General features: G+C 38.7%; 1 protein-coding gene across 3 annotated transcripts in view; it reads right to left on the bottom strand.

Annotated features, from left to right (window-relative positions):
- AGL (amylo-alpha-1, 6-glucosidase, 4-alpha-glucanotransferase) overlaps positions 1-18,679 on the bottom strand; it is a 59,597-nt gene that overhangs the window by 29,532 nt on the left and 11,386 nt on the right. For 2 of the 3 annotated variants that reach the window (XM_048496499.1, XM_048496501.1), the window contains exons 8-23: positions 16,732-16,855; positions 16,076-16,178; positions 15,890-15,987; positions 14,389-14,528; positions 11,636-11,823; positions 8,005-8,128; positions 6,996-7,159; positions 5,721-5,822; positions 5,327-5,482; positions 4,790-4,940; positions 3,213-3,337; positions 2,997-3,109; positions 2,681-2,815; positions 881-1,011; positions 432-568; positions 150-283 (exon numbers count right to left, since the gene is read on the bottom strand). In XM_048496499.1, coding sequence (XP_048352456.1) covers positions 150-283; positions 432-568; positions 881-1,011; positions 2,681-2,815; positions 2,997-3,109; positions 3,213-3,337; positions 4,790-4,940; positions 5,327-5,482; positions 5,721-5,822; positions 6,996-7,159; positions 8,005-8,128; positions 11,636-11,823; positions 14,389-14,528; positions 15,890-15,987; positions 16,076-16,178; positions 16,732-16,855 — 2,125 coding nt within the window. Of the gene's footprint in view, positions 1-149; positions 284-431; positions 569-880; positions 1,012-2,680; positions 2,816-2,996; positions 3,110-3,212; positions 3,338-4,789; positions 4,941-5,326; positions 5,483-5,720; positions 5,823-6,995; positions 7,160-8,004; positions 8,129-8,520; positions 8,645-11,635; positions 11,824-14,388; positions 14,529-15,889; positions 15,988-16,075; positions 16,179-16,731; positions 16,856-18,679 lie in introns of all 3 variants that reach the window. The other variant, XM_048496500.1, reaches the window with a different exon arrangement.

The raw sequence follows: 18,679 nt of genomic DNA, 5'->3' as shown, positions 1-18,679 counted from the left end.
GGCAGAGGGAATGTTTTCTGAATTGTAAGGCCTCTTATAGTCTAGGATAGGGTATTATCACTTATGTTTCTTTAGAAAAAATATTCCAGACATCATAGATCTATTGCATGTGCACCCAACACCCTTTCTGCAATTGTACTAAAACATACCTTGACATCTGCTTCCAAGCCACATCAAGCAGTGTTGTATATGCACCAACTAAGATGGCATCAAAATAACACGGAATGAGATAACGAGGAATCTGCTTCAAGTAGATAAACATTGCTTTCAACCACTTGCCAACCTGTTATTTCAAAGAAATAAAACTGGTAGAAATGAATATGTAATTGAAATAAATCACCACATATTATGTTCAAAATTACTATGTAACAGCTTTTTAAAAGAACTTCTGTCTATGTGAAAATTTCCTTACAGAGGGTTGTTTAACTTACTTCAGCATAGGTTCCAGCTCGGGAAATGAGACGGTCACTGACGTAGTCAATCATCCAGTCTCCGGATCTCAAGTTCCCGCAGAAAGGGTGTCCCAAATCATTATTCGGTCGTATGTCAGCCATCACCGACATTAAACCTGAAAATCCATTGAACACAATTGTGCATTACAGGTCATGAGAATACCACAAACAGAAGAGCAGAGCTCCAAAAGCAAACACCTAGACAACAGGTCTTGGGAGACAGTTTGTGTTCTTAAAAACAAGTATCAGCGATCTCAGTCAATATTGGTTAACTTCAAAGAAAGCCAGAATGCACACAGATTTAGCATTTTAAAAAAATACTGGGCTTTTCCCTACAGTGCGATGCTGCAAGGACTTTACTGAAGGACCCAGGGAACATTACATCACATTTTAGTTTGAAACAAAAAAAATCACATGTTAATTTTTACCTTGGAGGCCTCCATACTTTAGGGGTGTCCAGTTTGGTATGTCATAACATCCCCCACCATCCTCTTGTTCTTCAGCATCACACCGATATAATACCTGATTCAGGTCTGCCAGAGTTAATTTTGATGCAATGCTGAGAGAAAGAGAGTCAACAGTACATTGACATTTTTTTTACAGAATGAGAATGATATGAAGACAATAAATTGCACAGTATTAACACCTTAAATCTGTGTTTTTGGTACAAAAACCCAGGCCGTATTTAAACACAGTCTCTTGGCATGGTGAAAGCCTAGCAATGTAAGACATACAAGCTTTTGACAGGGCTAGAAGCATATCCAGCTGCTCTAGACTTTTCCCAATTAAAAGAAAAATCCACTCATCTAGTTATTGAATGAAACCTTCCCGTACCTCAGCAGCCATACCTTAGTCAGGAGATGCAGCAGGGCAGGGCAGGGCAGGAGAGAAAAGATCCTTTCTGCCTGTTCAATTAAAAAGCTACATTGATGGAGGAGACAGGAAGGATAAATTTGTCTTCTTTCCCCTCCCCACTGCAGTCTCCTTACATATATGGCTTTCAGAACTTGAGGAGTAAACTTGCCCAAAGTTAGAAACAGCTGCTGGGCAAGAGGGGAAATCACCAAAGATTTGCAGTCATCAGCTCTTTCCACTGATGGATGACAAGGTCCAAGTCAGTGCAAGAAACAAAACAGATTCCAATGCAGATATGCTTCAGATCTCTTGAATAAGTCAGCCCCTTCCATTTATCTGGCCATCACCAATATTCTGAAGTCAACCCGCATTTAAGAGCTTACATACAGATTTTACTGCAAATGGGTGACACTAGGGCCGTGGTGGTGAACCTTTGGCACTCCAGATGTTATGGACTACAATTCCCATCAGTCCCTGCCAGCATGCCCAATTGGCCATGCTGGCAGGGGCTGATGGGAATTGTAGTCCATAACATCTGGAGTGCCAAAGGTTCACCACCACTGCACTAGGGCCTGCTCATTCTTCCTCAATCTTACATTTACTATTCTAAAGAAAAAAATTCCTCCATCCTCAGAAACATATTTTCATATCACTGTATTACAGAAGTATAAACCTACAAATGAGAAAATAACACGATATTCCTGTGACTCTATTACTTGTAGAAAAGATAAAAGTGACTTATTTGTCAATTTCCTTTCCTCTCAGTAGCCTGCAGTTGTAAACCCACCCATCTAAACAAACTGCTGATGATAGAAACTGACAACTTATATACGGCTATTTGATGAAAACAGTGAAGAGACTATTAGGTTATTAATCTTCATAACTGCTTTGACTGCCGAACTGGGGGTGGGTGAAGAGAACAGGGGAAATGGTGAGGGAAAGGAGGAGGCAGACAGCAGAGCTAGTTTAATGCAGGGGTCCCCAACTTTTTGGAGCCTGTGGGCCCATTTGGAATTCTGATCCTGTGTGGAAGATGCAGCAACAAAATGGCCTCCATTGGAGGTAGAGCCAGTCACAAAAAGAATTGCCACAGCTTAACTTCAGTCACAGAGTGCAGATCCTAGTATTGTAGGGGCAGCTGCTGCCAAAGCAACATTTTTAAAAATTTGCATAGCCCGCCGAATCTCCAGAAGTCAATTAGAACCTTCCTTGGCAAAAGCCATACCTAGTCCTAAAAACACTTAGCAAGCACTAGAGATTGGCTAGTTCTATTGTGCCCACAGGCAACATGCTGAGGGGCACAATGCTGGTCTAATGCTTTAATATATCCTGCCTATTACTTCCTCTGAGCTTCATTCAGGAGTCATACTTACACAGAGAAGAGCGTTTTGAGTATAGGTTCTGAATTATCATCAGGAAGACTTCCAGATTTAAAGTGAGGACTGAACTGGACCAGGTGACTACGTAGTACTCCAACAGCCTCTTGTGCCTTTGGATCAAGACTAACTCTACACATATTAGCATAAAACAAAAAAAATGTCAATCTGGGCATCCTTGTCAAACGTTTGAAAACTCACAGTGCAATCCTAACCACAGCTACACCCTTCTTAGTCTACTGACTTCAGGTACACTACATGTCAGTCAGCCAACCAAACATTCTGTATACATAAAATAGTATTCACAATTTACCTAAATATAATCACACTGCCTGGTGTTAATTTTTCAAATTCTATTTCTTGAACAAACTCATTGGGGCCTTTTGTAGCAACTGAAGCCTGCTTTATGATTTTGCTTTCTTTGAGCTGTCAAGAAGAAAAGAATACATAATTCAGTAAATAACTTCAAGACTACAGCTTCATTTGCTAGGAAATCAAAAGAAAAAATGGTGGTGGTGGATTTATATACCTGGATGTGTTCTCGAAGCTCAACTGTATAATCAGGCAATCCATTGATCGAGCGCTCATCTTTCTTATATGGACCAGCGTTTCTTTCAACAGTCCTAGCCTCAAGAATGATCTCTTCAATTCTGCCTGCAAAAGGTGCAAGAGAATGACAACTATTAAATTCTATTTATCTAAATAGCTATCATGATAGTTAGTGCATTATTCCCAAGTAAAGGTGAAGGACATTTCTGACCCATCGGGTGAAGTCACATCATGACTTTTACTAGACAGACTGTGTTTATGTTTACTAGACAGACTGTGGTTTGCCATTGCCTTCCTCAGTCATGTACACTTTACCCCTACCAAGCTGGGTACACAATTAACCAACCTCAAAAGGGTGGAAGGCTGAGTCAACCTTGGACTGGCTACCTGAAACTGACTTCCATTGGGATCGAACTCTGGTCATGAGCAGAGCTTTGACTGCAATACTGCAGCTTACAAATCTGTGCCATGGAGCTCTTACATATTAGTCCCAGAGCAAAAACAATTTTACAGGAGAACAGATCACACAATATTGTGAGCAGGGGCATTTTTAAAAAGTCATTTAAGATGTTTAACCCCCAATTGTGATCCAAAATGGCTTTCAATATCATCTTCTTCTCCTTTTTATCTGAACCACCCTGTGAAGAAGGTAGGCTGACTGAAAACCACCCAGTGAATTTTTTATGGTGGAATACTAAGGGATCAGAACCCAGTGAGTGGCGGTTCCCACTGAGGCTGCCAGGATTGTTATGGACTGTTACAATTCCCATCAGCCCCTGCAAGCATGGCCAATTGACTGTGCTGGCAGGGGCTGATGGGAATTGTAGTCCATAACATCTGGAGTGCCAAAGGTTCGCCACCACTGGACTAGAACCTAGGTCTCCTTGATCCTAATCTAGCATTCTAACCACCACACCACATGGCCTCAACATCACAACCGTGTCTACTTTTCCTCAAGCAAATGTGAGAAATTAAAAGGGTATGCTGAGGTCTACGGTGGCCCCAAGAGTCCCTGGTTTTTCTTATGGAGGGTGGCACGCCTTCCTCCTTTCCCACCAAATCACGCCAGCAGCAACCTGTTTGCTTTGTCCCATAAAACTTGATAAATATCATTATTACTTAAGAAGTATCCCACACAGGCTACAAAGAGAAGCTGCACAAAGAAGAAAATTATACATGGTGAGGTGTTACACGCAGCAGTTCACCAGGCAGCTCTCATACACACAGCAATTCAATATGTGAAAGACACAATGCTAGAAACTTATTAGGTTTCTCTAGCTGGTGGAAGGCAAAAAGGAAATTCTGCTTCACAACTATTAACAATTATAAAGTAAGCCAAAAAGAAGCTTTAATTCAAAGTTTTAAGAACTTCAATATGCAAAATTGAACCATCTAAGGCTCCTTTTTACTTCATAAAAAGGGAAGAGGTTGTGGCAAATACTTTTATAGATTGGACTCCACTTCATCAGATGCATGAATCACTATCGTCTAATAGGCACAACAGTATAGACAGTGTCCATAATGGAACTGGTAGTCTTAAAGATCAGGCAACATTACCTGGAATGCACATCTGGGGAACGTCTTGGCTATAAAATGATGTTTTGGGATTTCTGAAAGCTGTTCGGGAAACAGCTACGACCGACTGGTGGGTGTTAGGGCAATGCCTTGTCACAGCCACAATATCTTCATCGACTTGATCTACAAATACCTAAAAGTGATGTTTTTTCAAAATAACAGAAATGTTTTAGATTAGCAGTAAAGTTGCCATATCAAAATTCTTGCCTTGTTTGTGTTAGATGGGTTTGAAAGTTTTAGGAAACCTAGACAAGAGACAAACAGAGCATGCTGTTCTCTAGCAAGGACCGAGGAAATGCAATGGAAAAGGAGTTTTTGTACAGATGACTCAAGCAAGTGAGCCAAATGCCCCATTGGACTGCAGGTTCATATACTAACTTAGCATCTTTTTCATTTCAACACAAGGTGCCTTTCTCTAAAGGTTGTCTCCAGCTTCCTCAGAACCCCTGGCTGGGAACTCCTGCTGTCCCCTGGCAACTGTCCCACCTTATCAGCCTTTAGGAGATGGTTCCTTCTTACCTGAATAAAACCTTTAGCTCCCAGCTCTTGGTGCAATCTGTTGATCGCCAACCTTCCTGCTATAATCCCTGTTTTGAAATTAACTTCCCCAGGTGTCAAGGGCGCTGCTGCTGGATTCCACTTGGTATAAAATCGTTCTTCAGAGACCACAGAAATCTACAAATTGAAATATGCAGCAATTTAACAACTCTCCGCTTCTCAAGTTATACATTTTGCAAAAGCTTCAATTTTCAAAGTTTAAAAATTAATAAATTAATGCCCTTTATCGGTGTAATCTTTTTTTTTTACTGGAAGGTAATCCACAAGCTATTTCCTAGATGGCAACATACACATTTCAACACTATAGCAATTGTATTTATAAGCCTATAAAACCCATTAATGATAAAAGGCATACCTGATGTGGCACAAGTTCATCATAACCTCTAGTGCTCCCTGTAGCACAGCAAGCCATGGAAACAACTGTTGAACTGGGAAGGGCATCATAAGCAGATCGATGCTAGCAATAAGCAGTGAAAAGAAATACAATCAAGTCATGCATCTAGACATTCATTTAAGAAAAACCATATAATATTACTGATGTAATATCGTATCATTTACAGAAAATACTGAGGTGTGAAGGAAATATGCTATACTTACCCTTGTCAGGTACATGCATACAAATTGCTGCAATATATATTTTATTGATACAGAGATTTAAAAGTCTGGCTTTATGTTTGATATAATGTGCAAGGAACTCTGATAGTATAATCATATGAGCTTGAAGAGTGCAACTCTTGCTTCATACTGCACTGTAAGAATGCAATTCTACGTACTCTCATCTGGGTATAAGCCCTACTGAATACAGTAGGAGGTACTTTTGAATTAGCAAGGCTGAATTCAAATGTCAAGATCAAAGTTGGTTTGTTTGAACCATAGTTTGCACAAACTCTAACTAGTCTATCTGACTTAAATCTCATTTGTGTGTCTGCCTCCGGTTTCCACTTCCATCTCCCAGCAGGATGGGAAGCCTTCCTGTACTGCTGTCTTTGGGCCAAATGGCCTGGGGAAATGGTGCTACCTAGCCAAACTGTGGTTTGAGAATGGGGACACTATAAGCCAAGTCCAAAGCCTAGCTGAAGTCCTGTCTGGTGCCAAACACACCAGTTTCTTTCAGCTATCTCAACTGACTGCGGTTTGATCAGACCAATTTATAAGCCACGGTTTTATCATGAATACAAATCCACCTCCTGGCTCACCTGAGTATAACTGGACACCTTTGAGCATAGATGTGCATGAGAATGTCTTATAGCTAAGCTACCTGTGGGGGATGACATCCAGGACAACACCTGTTCTACAAACAGAAGGTGTGTTGGCATATACAATACTTTGTACTATATCACTTTGGACTAGGTGGAGGCTCAAATGTCAAAGTTCCTCCACTAAAAACCATCACACAGAAGAGTGGCAAGATAGGGAGAACCATTCTAGTTTAGCTTTCTTCCCAACATGCTTCTTTCCCATGTACAGGGAGGCAATCTGTATTGAGGAACAGTCAATAGTGTAAGCCCCACCACAATTCAAAATAGACATTAAAATAAACATTACTTAATATTCATATACATATTTACACTCAACTTTGATACATAACAAAACCTGTATTGAACAGTTGCAATCCATTCCCATTGCTTACCTGAATTGGACATTCATTATCATGTGTAATATCCATGAACAACGCATGAGCGATGGCTGGCATCAGAGGCCTCAAACGAGGTTGCACAAACGACCCAACTGGCTCTCCTCCATAGCGGTAAACTAATCTTCCCTCTTCATGACTGTTGTATGCACTCATTGCCTCTACAGAACAAGACTTGCATGAATACTTGCCATGAACATGAAGAACCACTCACTGCATTCCTGGTGAGCAGGCATACAACTAATACAGTCGAGAACATTTTTTTGGGAAAAAATTATCTCTAGCTTCTGACCTTTGCTGATAGTTACAGCCCCCAGTACAAGGACACCAATCAATGTGTTGTTTTAAGGGCGGGGAGGGGAGACACAATAACAGCAAAACATTTGCCAATCCACACAGGACTGATAAAGATATAGCATGGCCAGTTGCTTTATAGGCCACAGAATTATACTTTTCCATCCTTCATCTCATCAAATATCATTACCCCCTGATTGTAATGATAGTTAAGGGTTACATACATGCAGATTTTAATCACAGTACATAGCTTAATCACAAGTTCCTTCTTAATCAATGTTTTGTTTTCATTTATGAGGGAACTTTGGTAACCATGATTAAGGTTAGTGTCACCATAACCCTTAATCATGGTTAATGCAAGTAGGGAAAGCCAGGGGAAAATTTGTGTTCCAGAGCTGAGGAAGCACACAGTCACCCCAACTCCTGTAACCGTGATTCAGGGAAGACTGCATTATATCTCCTTCAGCCAAACAAGATGGATGTCTTTATATGACTGGGCTGGAGGAATGGGGTTGTAGTTATCATTACTATTTGCAATATGTACAACAATCTTTCCTAATGTACACCACAATGCATTGATTAATGTGAAATAAGTTATAATACATGAGTGCATCATTAAGTATTTAAAAGCAATATAAAGTCAGTATTTTGCTAGTTCATTTCCTTCATGCAGTCTCAAGAAACAAAAGAGAGCAATTCACAGCAAGCCTACCTCTTATTAAAGAGCTAATGCCCAGCTTATTCACAAAGATATTATCCAGCTCCTCACTTCCTGTGAACAGTTCAGCCACTACATACAAATTGGGCCGCAATTTTCTAGCCGTGTCCAGCATGTACTGCAAATAGCACAGCCAAGGAAGCCACAGGCAGGGAAAAGGCAGAACAGAAGAAAAGAAAGGACACAAGACTAGGCATGGATTTGGACAGAAGGGGAAACACAGTAAGTTAAGCAAAAAGCCACACAGCAAAAAAAAAAGGCCAAAGAATTAAGAATCAAACACAGTAAGTTAAGACAATGCAAGAAAGTTAGCAAAGTCAGGAATTGAGACATAAATAAAAGAAAAATGGAAAAACAAACATATGTATGATGGGGACGGGGAGGAAAAGTATTTTCAAAGACAAGAATAGGACAAATAAAAACACAAAATTAGTTTGATATTAACAAATTGACTTATACACAGCAATCCTGCATCAATCCTTTCAAACGTAGCTTTGACATTTTTTGTACCTCTAATCAGACTGGTAATTCCAAGGCGGTTGACAAAGACATTGTCAATGTACTCACTGCCCGTGAAGAGTTCAGCTATCACATAAAGATTAGGTCTGACTGACCTGGCTGCTGCCAGCATCTCCTACAGATCACAATACATGTTTTTAATCAACTTCCCCACAACATGCAACTTTCAGATAGTGTGTGATACAGCTGCGACCCAAGCACAAGGTGCTTCTCCCAATGAATGAGAGAAGTGATAATCGGGTCTGAGGAAATAAATAAGGCTCCACTCTACCACTGAAACCAGAGAGATTTTCAAAACTCTTTGCCATGGATCCCATAGATCACAATTCAAGCTAAGGCTCATTCCGCAAATGCAGAATAATGCACTTTCAAACTGCTTTCAGTGCTCTTTAAAGCTGTGCTGAATGGCAAAATCCACTTGCAAACAGTTGTGAAAGTGGTTTGAAAATGCATTATTTTGTGTGTGTGGAAGGGGCCTAAGTTTGTGAAAATGGATCTAACTTCCCACTGCAGTTTTGGAAGAATTGTTACAGGGGGTTAGGCTACCCTGGAAATGGCACAGATGCAATACAAAAGGAATTCAAGACAAGTCAATCCCTTATTAAGTTGCTAGAACACGATCATGTTTGTTTAAGGATATGTCTTCAATAACAGAAGTCCTCGTGCTCCACCTCAGATTTACTCAGTGAAATCCTGAAATCTTCCCTTTCTCTCTGTTCAACTTTTGGATTCTCATGCGTAATCTTTTTATAGAAGTACAGAGATCCCAATTTAATCATGCCTCACTTTGCAGCAGTGGAGTGTAGATAAGGGCCAGAAATAATAAGATGGTGGAAGACACTCTGAGGGCATTATCTTTTCCCACCATGGAAGGGACCTTTGATTGAACAATAACTGACAGGAAAATATTAAACCTATAATTCTAACCACTGGTTCAATCAATGAGGTATGAATCCCTCTCTCTCCCCACTCCCCCATTTAAAGAAAATAAGATCTTGAGAGACTGATCAGGAAGTCCTACTGAATTTCGAGTAAAGTCCCTGAGATTCGCTTGGCCGAGCCATTAACTCTCAGCATTAAACCCAAACTGTGCTAAGAATGAAAGTAGTGGATTAATTAACTGTCCCTGTAAGAATCACGGAAGATTAGTGTGAAATACTTGCAACATGCAAATATATCCTGAGACTCCCTTTAGTAAGTTGTTGGAGAAAGACATAGTGGAATGGATTAAGGAGCTACAGAAAGTTTTGCTTCAAAAAATACTTTTCTCCATCCAAGAATGTTTTTTTCTGTCAGAAAAGGCCATTCTCCATTGGAGGACATATTTCTCCTTTGAAGGAAGCACAAGAGGATTCGGCTTAGTGGGAGGAACTCTTAGGATACAACACATTATTATTATTATTGCCTATATTCATGAGGCTCTTTAACATGCAACTTACGACTCTTCCCTGATGTGATATCCTTCTCAGGTTCCATGAAAGTGAGCAAAGTCATTGCCCAGTAGGGCTTGTGGCTGGCAAGAGGTTGCTAAATTAAAACAGTTGCCTCTGGAGGGACTCAAAACTGGGTAAGCTAAGAGCCTTTTCTAAGCCTACAGCCTAATTCCAAAGATAGAAATAAAAGAATTCCTCTACAGTTTCTGCCCTCTCAACTCTGCACCAGAGCAACTGTCAGAATGTGGGAAAGCTGACTGCAGAGGACTCAAAGAGCCATTTGGACCCGTTTTCCACGGGAAAAGAAAACACTTGGAGACGCAAATAATTTTTGACATTTAAAATAAAGATAACACTATATATATATATATATATACATATACATACATATATATATATACACATACATATATATATATATATATACATATACATATATATATATATATATATATATATATATACATTAAGGCTATTGCCATATATATATATATACACACACACATACATATACATACATATATATATATACACATACATATATATATATATATATACACATACATATATATATATATATATAGCACATGGATGCGCCCGCCCTGCTGCCTGCAGGGTGGGCAAGGATGAAGCCGGCAGCTTGGCCTTGCCGGCCGCCAGGAAAGCGCCCACCCCTCTCCAACGGGGCGGGCGAGAGGGGAAGCCCGCGGTGTGGCCCAGCCAACCGTGGGCAGTTGGTGTGCAGGGATGGGGCTGGTGGCTCAGCTCGTGGAGCCACAATGTAAGGGCAGAAGAGCCGCATGCGGCTCTCGAGCTGCAGGTTCCCTACCCCTGTGCTATGGCATACTGAGGAGAAAGGATGAAGGCCGAAAGGAATTCCCTTCACCTTCTCCTAATACACAAAGGCTGACTAAGGTTCAAAAGGGCAGGAGGCAACCTTGCAGGCACTTGGGTAATCTAAAAGGCTGTAATTACATACAAAAATACAATTTGCAGTCAATTTCCAGGGACTCTGTAGGGTTTTCAGGGCAAGAGATGTTGAGAGGTGGCTTGCCATTGACTGTCTCTGTGTGGCAACCCTGGACTTCCATGGTAGTCACTCATCGAAATAGTAGCCAAGGTTGACCCTGCTTTGCTTCCAAGACCTGATGAAACCAGCCTAGCCTGGGCCATCCAAGTCAGGGCTACATTAATAGTTATATCTTAAGCTTATGTTCCACAGGGAATACCTTAGTCATGTGGAGCTTTTGTTTCCAGTAATTTTGAATGTACTACTTGTCTAAACCAAAATAAATGTGCCTCACAACTAATGTTTGAGGTAGGCTAGACTGAGAAATTGCAACTAATCCAAGATTACTTAGCAAGCTTCATGGGAAAACAAGAATTTGAAGTCACATCTCCGTGGTCCAAGTCTGACACTCTACTACTACACCACAAAAACACAGGAAAATACCAGTGACTGCCCACTATTAATTGTCAAAAACATCTTGCAATTAGAAAGCATGTTCAGAGGGTCCTGGACATGCAAGAAAAGAGTCTACTCAAAAATGAATTAAAATTTAATTTGTGATAAAAACTAGCTGGTACAAACGAAAGCTTAAAACAGGTTTTACACTTACAAACACTGTGGGATTTTTACTTTTTTGCTATAATAGTGCTTTGTTTTTCTATACCTCAGCCACATGAAGAGGTGTAGAGTGACAGTTGTCAAGACGTACTCCATGGAAATATTTGGCAGTCAGTTCAGTATACTTCTTCATGTGAGCCCAGAGATACGGACAGTCTTCTGGCTTGTTCCCATAGCGTAGCTTAACGCTATCACCCCAACAAATGAGCTCTCTTCTCAGGTAGACATTTGAACCTGTAAAAAAGGTCAAGGTGTTACTTAGGTATACACTATACTGGCCTTTTTGGGTTGTTTTATAATTCTGTAATTCACTTTGAGCTTCAACAAGAAAGGAAGATTGTATATGAAGTAAGTAAATAAAGTAACTTTTTAAAACAGCCATGCTCATGTTAGAAACAGAATCATCTCAACACATGATTATAAAACATTTTAAAACACACATATTATAAAACAAAACTTGCCCAGTATTAAACTCACTTTTATAGTAGTATTTATTTTATTCATTTACTTAAAATTGGCTTTCTTCCTTGTGGAACTCAAGGAAGCTTACAATATAAATAAGATTATTATTTAAAACAACACAATAAAAACAATATGATTAAAATAAAAGTTATAACAGCATATAACTAGGCCAAAATTTAAAAATTCCATTAAGGATAGCTGATAAATATAAACTAAATCAGTCAAATACAGCCCTAAATAAAACAGTCTTCAATTGCCTCCTGATGGTTAATAGTGAGAGGGCCAGCTACACCTTCCTGAGGAGATTGTGGGGCTTCCACTGAAAAGGCTCTATCTTTATTACTTTTATCAATGTCATCATTACTACTCAACTTGCCATTTAGATGAAATGTGGGTTTATCCAGAAGTCAGCAGATCCTCAATAGTTAGGGCGTTGTTATGTTCATTAAAATGTGGTTCGTGTTGATTTAAACTCCACAAGAACACTTAGGGTAGGGTTGGCCAGCCTATGGTGCTCCAGATGTTCATGGACTACAATTCCCACCAGCCCCTGCCGGCATTGCCAATTGGCCATGCTGGCAGGGGCTGATGGGGCTGATGGGAATTGTAGTCCATGAACATCTGGAGCATCATAGGTTGGCCACCCCTGCCTTAGGGCAACTACTTCTTCAACAACAGCCCAGTAGACTGCAATGCAACTTAGGCTGCATTACAGGGGGGACAGGGAGTGTCCTACCTAAGTTATACTCCTTGCATGCAAGATCCCACTTCCATTTAGAATCCTTTAATATATTTGGTCATTGTTCTGAAAAAAGAGTTAGGTTTCATTTTAACTACGATATGTCCCTCTCCCTTGATTGTGATCCTGCTCCTTTAACACTGAGCAACATTATATCTGCCTTGGACCAAGAAGTATACTTTGGAAGATTTATGATAGTGTCCTACCTTGTATAAATTCAAATTAAAACAAACAACAAGCACACCTTCCTAGGACTCTACTGTACTATACAGTATATGCTCAGTTAATGTAGGTGTATTATTTTTAACAAGCGTGTAAACATGGTTTTTCTTAAATGCACATCTGCTTATGATATACTAGCAGCACAATCCTAAATACTTGTGTTAGTTAATTGGCAATACATCACCACTTTAATATCCGCAAAATGCCAGCATAATTTGTGGTATGTGATAGTCTGTGCTAGGATTAACAGAGCCAGGCTGGACAGAAGATGTTTTAGGATGATGCAATTTAAACAGCTGAGGGAGAACATGTTGATGTTGAAGCCAGACAAAATGGAGGAGAGCTGGTTGGAAATGCCAAGGTCCTGGAGGGAGTTACACTCCTATTAAAGATGGTATGAGAGGTAGTTATTAGCAATGTCACCTCAGTGCTTGGTAGTCCTATTGGACATAACTCTGTTGCTTGAAAAATAAGAAAATGTGGTAGACAGAAGTGCCACATTTTTCAGCCAAATTTAGCATGTAAATTCTTTTGAACTCACCTAATCAAGCCATGTTGTTTCATGCTACAGTAACCTTGCAAATGGACTATTGTAATATATTCTATATACGGCTGACTGCAAACACAACCAGGAAATGTGAAAAGTTTCAAAATGAAGCAGCTCAATTAGTGGCTCAAGTTCACTAGTTTGTTCAAATAACCCCTAGTTCAAAATTGCTGGTTTCCTGTTTGTTTCTAAGTCCAAGTGAAGGTAGCGACTTTGACTTATAAAGTCATTCTGAGACCCGTGTACCTCAAGTACCATTTCTCCCTGTATGAGTCTGTGTTGCATTTCCAGATAATTCTGCTTGTGATTTGGTTTTGTAGAGCAATGCGATCTGCCACAGCCTGGTGGCAGTTGTTTTCTGTGGTGCTCTGGAATAGCTTGTTCCAATCTGTAGGAAAAGATCCTTCTCTCTTGATATTCAGGTAACAGCATAAAACTAAGTCATTCAGGAGAACTTTTATGGATAGCTAGATGTGAGAGGCATTTCCAAGGCTTGAGAGTTTTTAGATGGGGCGGATACTTTTATTCTTTAAAAAAACTGTTGTTGTTTTCTGGTATACAGTTATTTTTGGAGGTACATTTTGCTGTTACAGTTTGTAATATTGTTTCATGCCACCATGGGTCATTCTCTAAAGGAGAAAGGCAAGGTACAAATATTTGAAATATGCAAATGTAGACAAATTTCAGGAAACCAGGGTTCACATAAAAGCAGAACGAATTTGTGTGTTGCAGAAAGAAACTGCTCTACAATTGTAACTGCTAATTTGCCACCATACCCTTCTTCATCTATTAAAGTGGAAGGTAAGATAAAATGTTCAGATTCACAAACCTGGTTCAGCAAAGTTTCTCAGAGGATCATCTCCCATCACCCAACCATTATGGGCCATGAAATAACTCGCTTTATCAGGCTGATGCATCATAATTTCTTCTTCTTCCAGAGTTAACTCTTTAAATGGGTAAGTAAAGAACCTGCAGTATGCAGAAATTATTTTGTCTTGCATCAGACAGCATATAATTTTAAATAACAACCAGCATCTGTCTTTTCACAAATGTTTAATGTCCACTAATAAAAAGGCACTTTGCATAATGGAAAAACAACCTTTTACCTTCTTAAAAAGGGCTACTTTCTTTGAAATTCAGAGTTTTTTTCTCTCTGTTTTAACTCACCATTACCTTGTTAGACCTAAATCCAGAAAAGTTATTCCCATCTTTAGGGATATCAGTAGTTTCACTGAAGATTTAATTAAACATCAGATCTACATACATGTTATTTTTTAAAAAAAAATCTTTCTTTTATGGCTTTAATTTAGTTTACCTATAATACCTTTTTAATTGAAATTACTTGTGCATTTCACCTTCCTCCATGTATTTAGAAGACTTTAAGTATAGGGGTGCTTTTTTTTTTTGGAATGCTTGAACTGGTAAGATTAGTGTCCCTTAAACAGCAAACAACCCCAATAAACAACTCCTCTCTATTTTAAATCACAACTGTGCAGGTGAGTGTCTTGGATCTGGTTGTGGTGGGTTTTCCGGGCTGTGTGGCCATGGTCTGGTGGATCTTGTTCCACACAGCCCAGAAAACCCACTACAACCAGTTGAATCCAGCCGTGAAAGTCTTTGACAATACAATGTCTTGGATCTGTTCATTCATACAACCATGGTTTGTTTATAAAATTATGATTTGGCTTACAGATAATCATTAGAATCTTGGATTGCCTCGACAAACCCTGGTTTCACCCCCTTCTTTCCTTCCCCTGCTGTGATCTGGATGGTATGCCAAACTGAACTGCAGTGAGGCAATGTCAGGAACCAAGGCAAGATGTCCAAGTTGGTACAGTATGCAAAACCAGTGTTAAGATGATAGTTAATCCATTTCAAACCATGGTTTTGGATTGGGGTTTGACTTTCTCTAACCATGGTTAGTGGCCTATATTTAAATTATCACACTAACCTTAGTTCACATGACATCTGACCTGAGCTGTGGTTTTGAGTGTGCAAACATGTTCTTACAGAAAAAGTCAATAGTCACCAAATAGTCACATGTGAATGCTGACAACCAAAATAATTTGGACAATGTCTGAAAAGTGTGTTTTTGGAACATGTACCAGTAAATCCTGAAAATCAAGTCTAAATGACTCTTAATATACTTTACATTGGAGTTTTAAGACATTCACAGAATATGAATGGTACTATTTAATATGTGAATGCCAACATTTACTATACTAAATAGAATGTTCTGCAGTAACTCCCTCTGTTCAGGGAACTAAGTAATTATCAACATCCATTTGCTTTACAGTATATTTTCTTCAATATGAATCAAGATACAATACCTTGTAACCAAAGGATGTTTTCTAGTCACAGCACCAAGCTTAGGACCATGACCAGCCAGTCGTTCATAGTTCACTGTTGCCAAGATGCAACTGACCCCCTAGAAGTCATTAAGACAATTGTTTCAATAAAACTAATAATCCCATGCAAACTGTCAACAATGTATGAGCTTTGTTAATCAGTATGACCTGCTCTTGGTGGTAATTTGTCTGCCGGTACTGTTCACCATTTAGTTCTTCAATTCGCTTGTGGAACCAGTTACAACACTCTTCTATTGCAGCAGGTCCATTGCTAAATGAATACACAAGGGAGTTCTTTGAAACTGATATGAAACAACTCTCAATTTTAAAACGTCATAAGCTCAGAATTAAGTACGTGGATATATACCAAAAAAATCTTTCTAACTCTGACGCAAACACCAAATCCTTGTATCAAAGGCCATCAGTCCTTTTAGTATATTTTTCTATATGTGGGGCACAGCTTTGCGGTATCCCTGATGGAAACAAGTACAATCCAAAAGGCATTGCTATTTCAGATAGTCAGGAACCATCCCTTTCTAGAGTCATCTTTGCATTAAATATACACATGTACACAGAGGTCTAGAACCACCTCACCATTTGTGCATATTGAGAGGTTTCTGACCCCAAGTAAGAGCTGAAAAAAAGAATAGAAAATGGGAGCACACTGAACATGTTTTGGTCTACGCTTATTGAGACTGATTATGTATGGGTTAAATAATGTTCCCAACAACACTCAGCACTTGAATGGCATTTTAATTTCTTTTCCAGCAAAACAATGAATTGCCTCACATTTTAGTTTTAAAATACACCAAGTAATGTAGTACCTATGTGGTATGAAGGTGTTCAGTGCAATGTTCATATCTACAGTACAGCCGAATCTCTTAAATTCAGGATCTTGAATGATTGCAAGATGTTGACTGGGATCAGTTTTAACTTTTGAGCCACCTGCTGTAACACAAAAAGAAGGAACATTTGGAATGAATTTAGAAGGCATTTTATTGACAGGTAAGCTATTTTAGTTTATTTGGATGGTACATCTATTTATTTGGAACATCTATTGGATTTGGATGGTACATCTATTTATGGAATGAAAACATTGAGAATAATAAAGATTTTAATAATCACTACTTTAGATTCGCCATTCTGGGAATATTATTTATTTAAACTTAAATAAATTTGAACTTAAAATATGTCCAAAAATGCCAAGGTGACTGTCACCACAGGTAGCATTATTCAGAAGTGAAATGATCTTGGAAGTAAATAGTTAACATATCATATCATCTTGGACTTATCACAAGGAGGTTATAAAATAAACAAAAGTAACTGATATAAGAAGACATTACTTGTGTTTGGGGGGGTTTTATACACAATTATTTGAGAGTTTTGAAATAGATAAAAGATCTCATGGTTTTGAAGATTGCATTTGAAGAAGAATTATGTATGAATGATGATCACGTTATTAATAAAATATATAAAGTATTGTTGATATTTGAACCAGAAGGAGAACAAGTGAAAGAATGTCTGACAAAATGGGCTATTAATTTTAGTAATAATTTTTAAATGGAATAACGGGAGAATATGTGGTCGAAGGGGCTTAAATTTTCAATAAGCCACAGTTCAAAGCTGAATTTTTGTAAAGTGATGCACTGTTAGTATATGCTACTGGAAAACTTGGCAAAGATGTACAAAAATACTTCAAGTAGGTATTGGAGATGTGATCACCATGAAGGGACATTTTATCATCTATGATGGACTTGTAAAAAAGGCTAAGAAGTGCTGATTAATACACTCAGCAGTTCAAAAGATTTAAAACATTTTTTTACATTTTTTAAGATTAGAACTTATTAAATTGGAAACCCTTGATAGACTTTTTGGGTAAAACAGGAAAAAATGAGTTGACTTGTACATCTGAGGGATAGCAGATAATCAAAACAAGATTTAATAAAGTGTGAAGTTCATTAGTAATAACAATGAAGAACTAATTTTACATAAGTTAGTAAAAAGTAAGTCATAACATCTTTATGTGTCAATACTCAGTGCAGCCAAAATCAGAAGCCCTTTTGTTAAATGTATTTTTGAGTTCCTTTCCCCCATTTTTTTGTATTTTATATTTCTAAAAGTCTTAATAATAATAAGGGTTGCTACTGGAACACGGCCATACTGGAATGCTACTGGAACACGGCCACACAACCCAGAAAACCCACAACACCCTAGTGATTCTAGCTGTGAAAGCCTTTGACAATACATCTTAATAATATTTCATTTTAAAAAAGAGAAACTGATACAGATACAATCCAGCAGTCCAACTGCAGGTATTTAAAGAGAAACCACTCATGTTCTTCAAGAATTAGAACAACAATGAAACAGAACCACTGTTCAACACCAATAAAATACAACCCATTACAGTATTCCATAGGTGTGGGAGGGAATGGAGATTCAGGGATGGTTTCATACATACAGAACAGCTTCAGGGGAAGTACAAAGAGCAGATGCCACAAATTCCTGCCTCCCCATCCCAAGCATCATGCAAGACCATACCATCTCTTCACAAAAACCACCCAAAGATCCACTGACACTAAGACAGGAAGGAGTCACATATTAGATCCTATGAAGAGATGCTTTTCTACATTTTTTAATGTAAGCGGGGAAGAATTTGCAAGACACATATTTCCTCTTGAAAGCCAAAAGGAGGAATTCATTTGATACTTCTGTTCACAATATCTTGGCTTAGATAGCATTTTCTTATTAAACATATTTTGACCTGTTGTTATT

This window comes from Sphaerodactylus townsendi, linkage group LG05, assembly GCF_021028975.2.
Source record: "Sphaerodactylus townsendi isolate TG3544 linkage group LG05, MPM_Stown_v2.3, whole genome shotgun sequence".
NCBI lineage: Eukaryota > Metazoa > Chordata > Lepidosauria > Squamata > Sphaerodactylidae > Sphaerodactylus > Sphaerodactylus townsendi.
The sequence above is the reverse complement of the archived record's forward strand: the minus strand, read 5'-3'. Positions and strand labels throughout refer to the sequence as shown.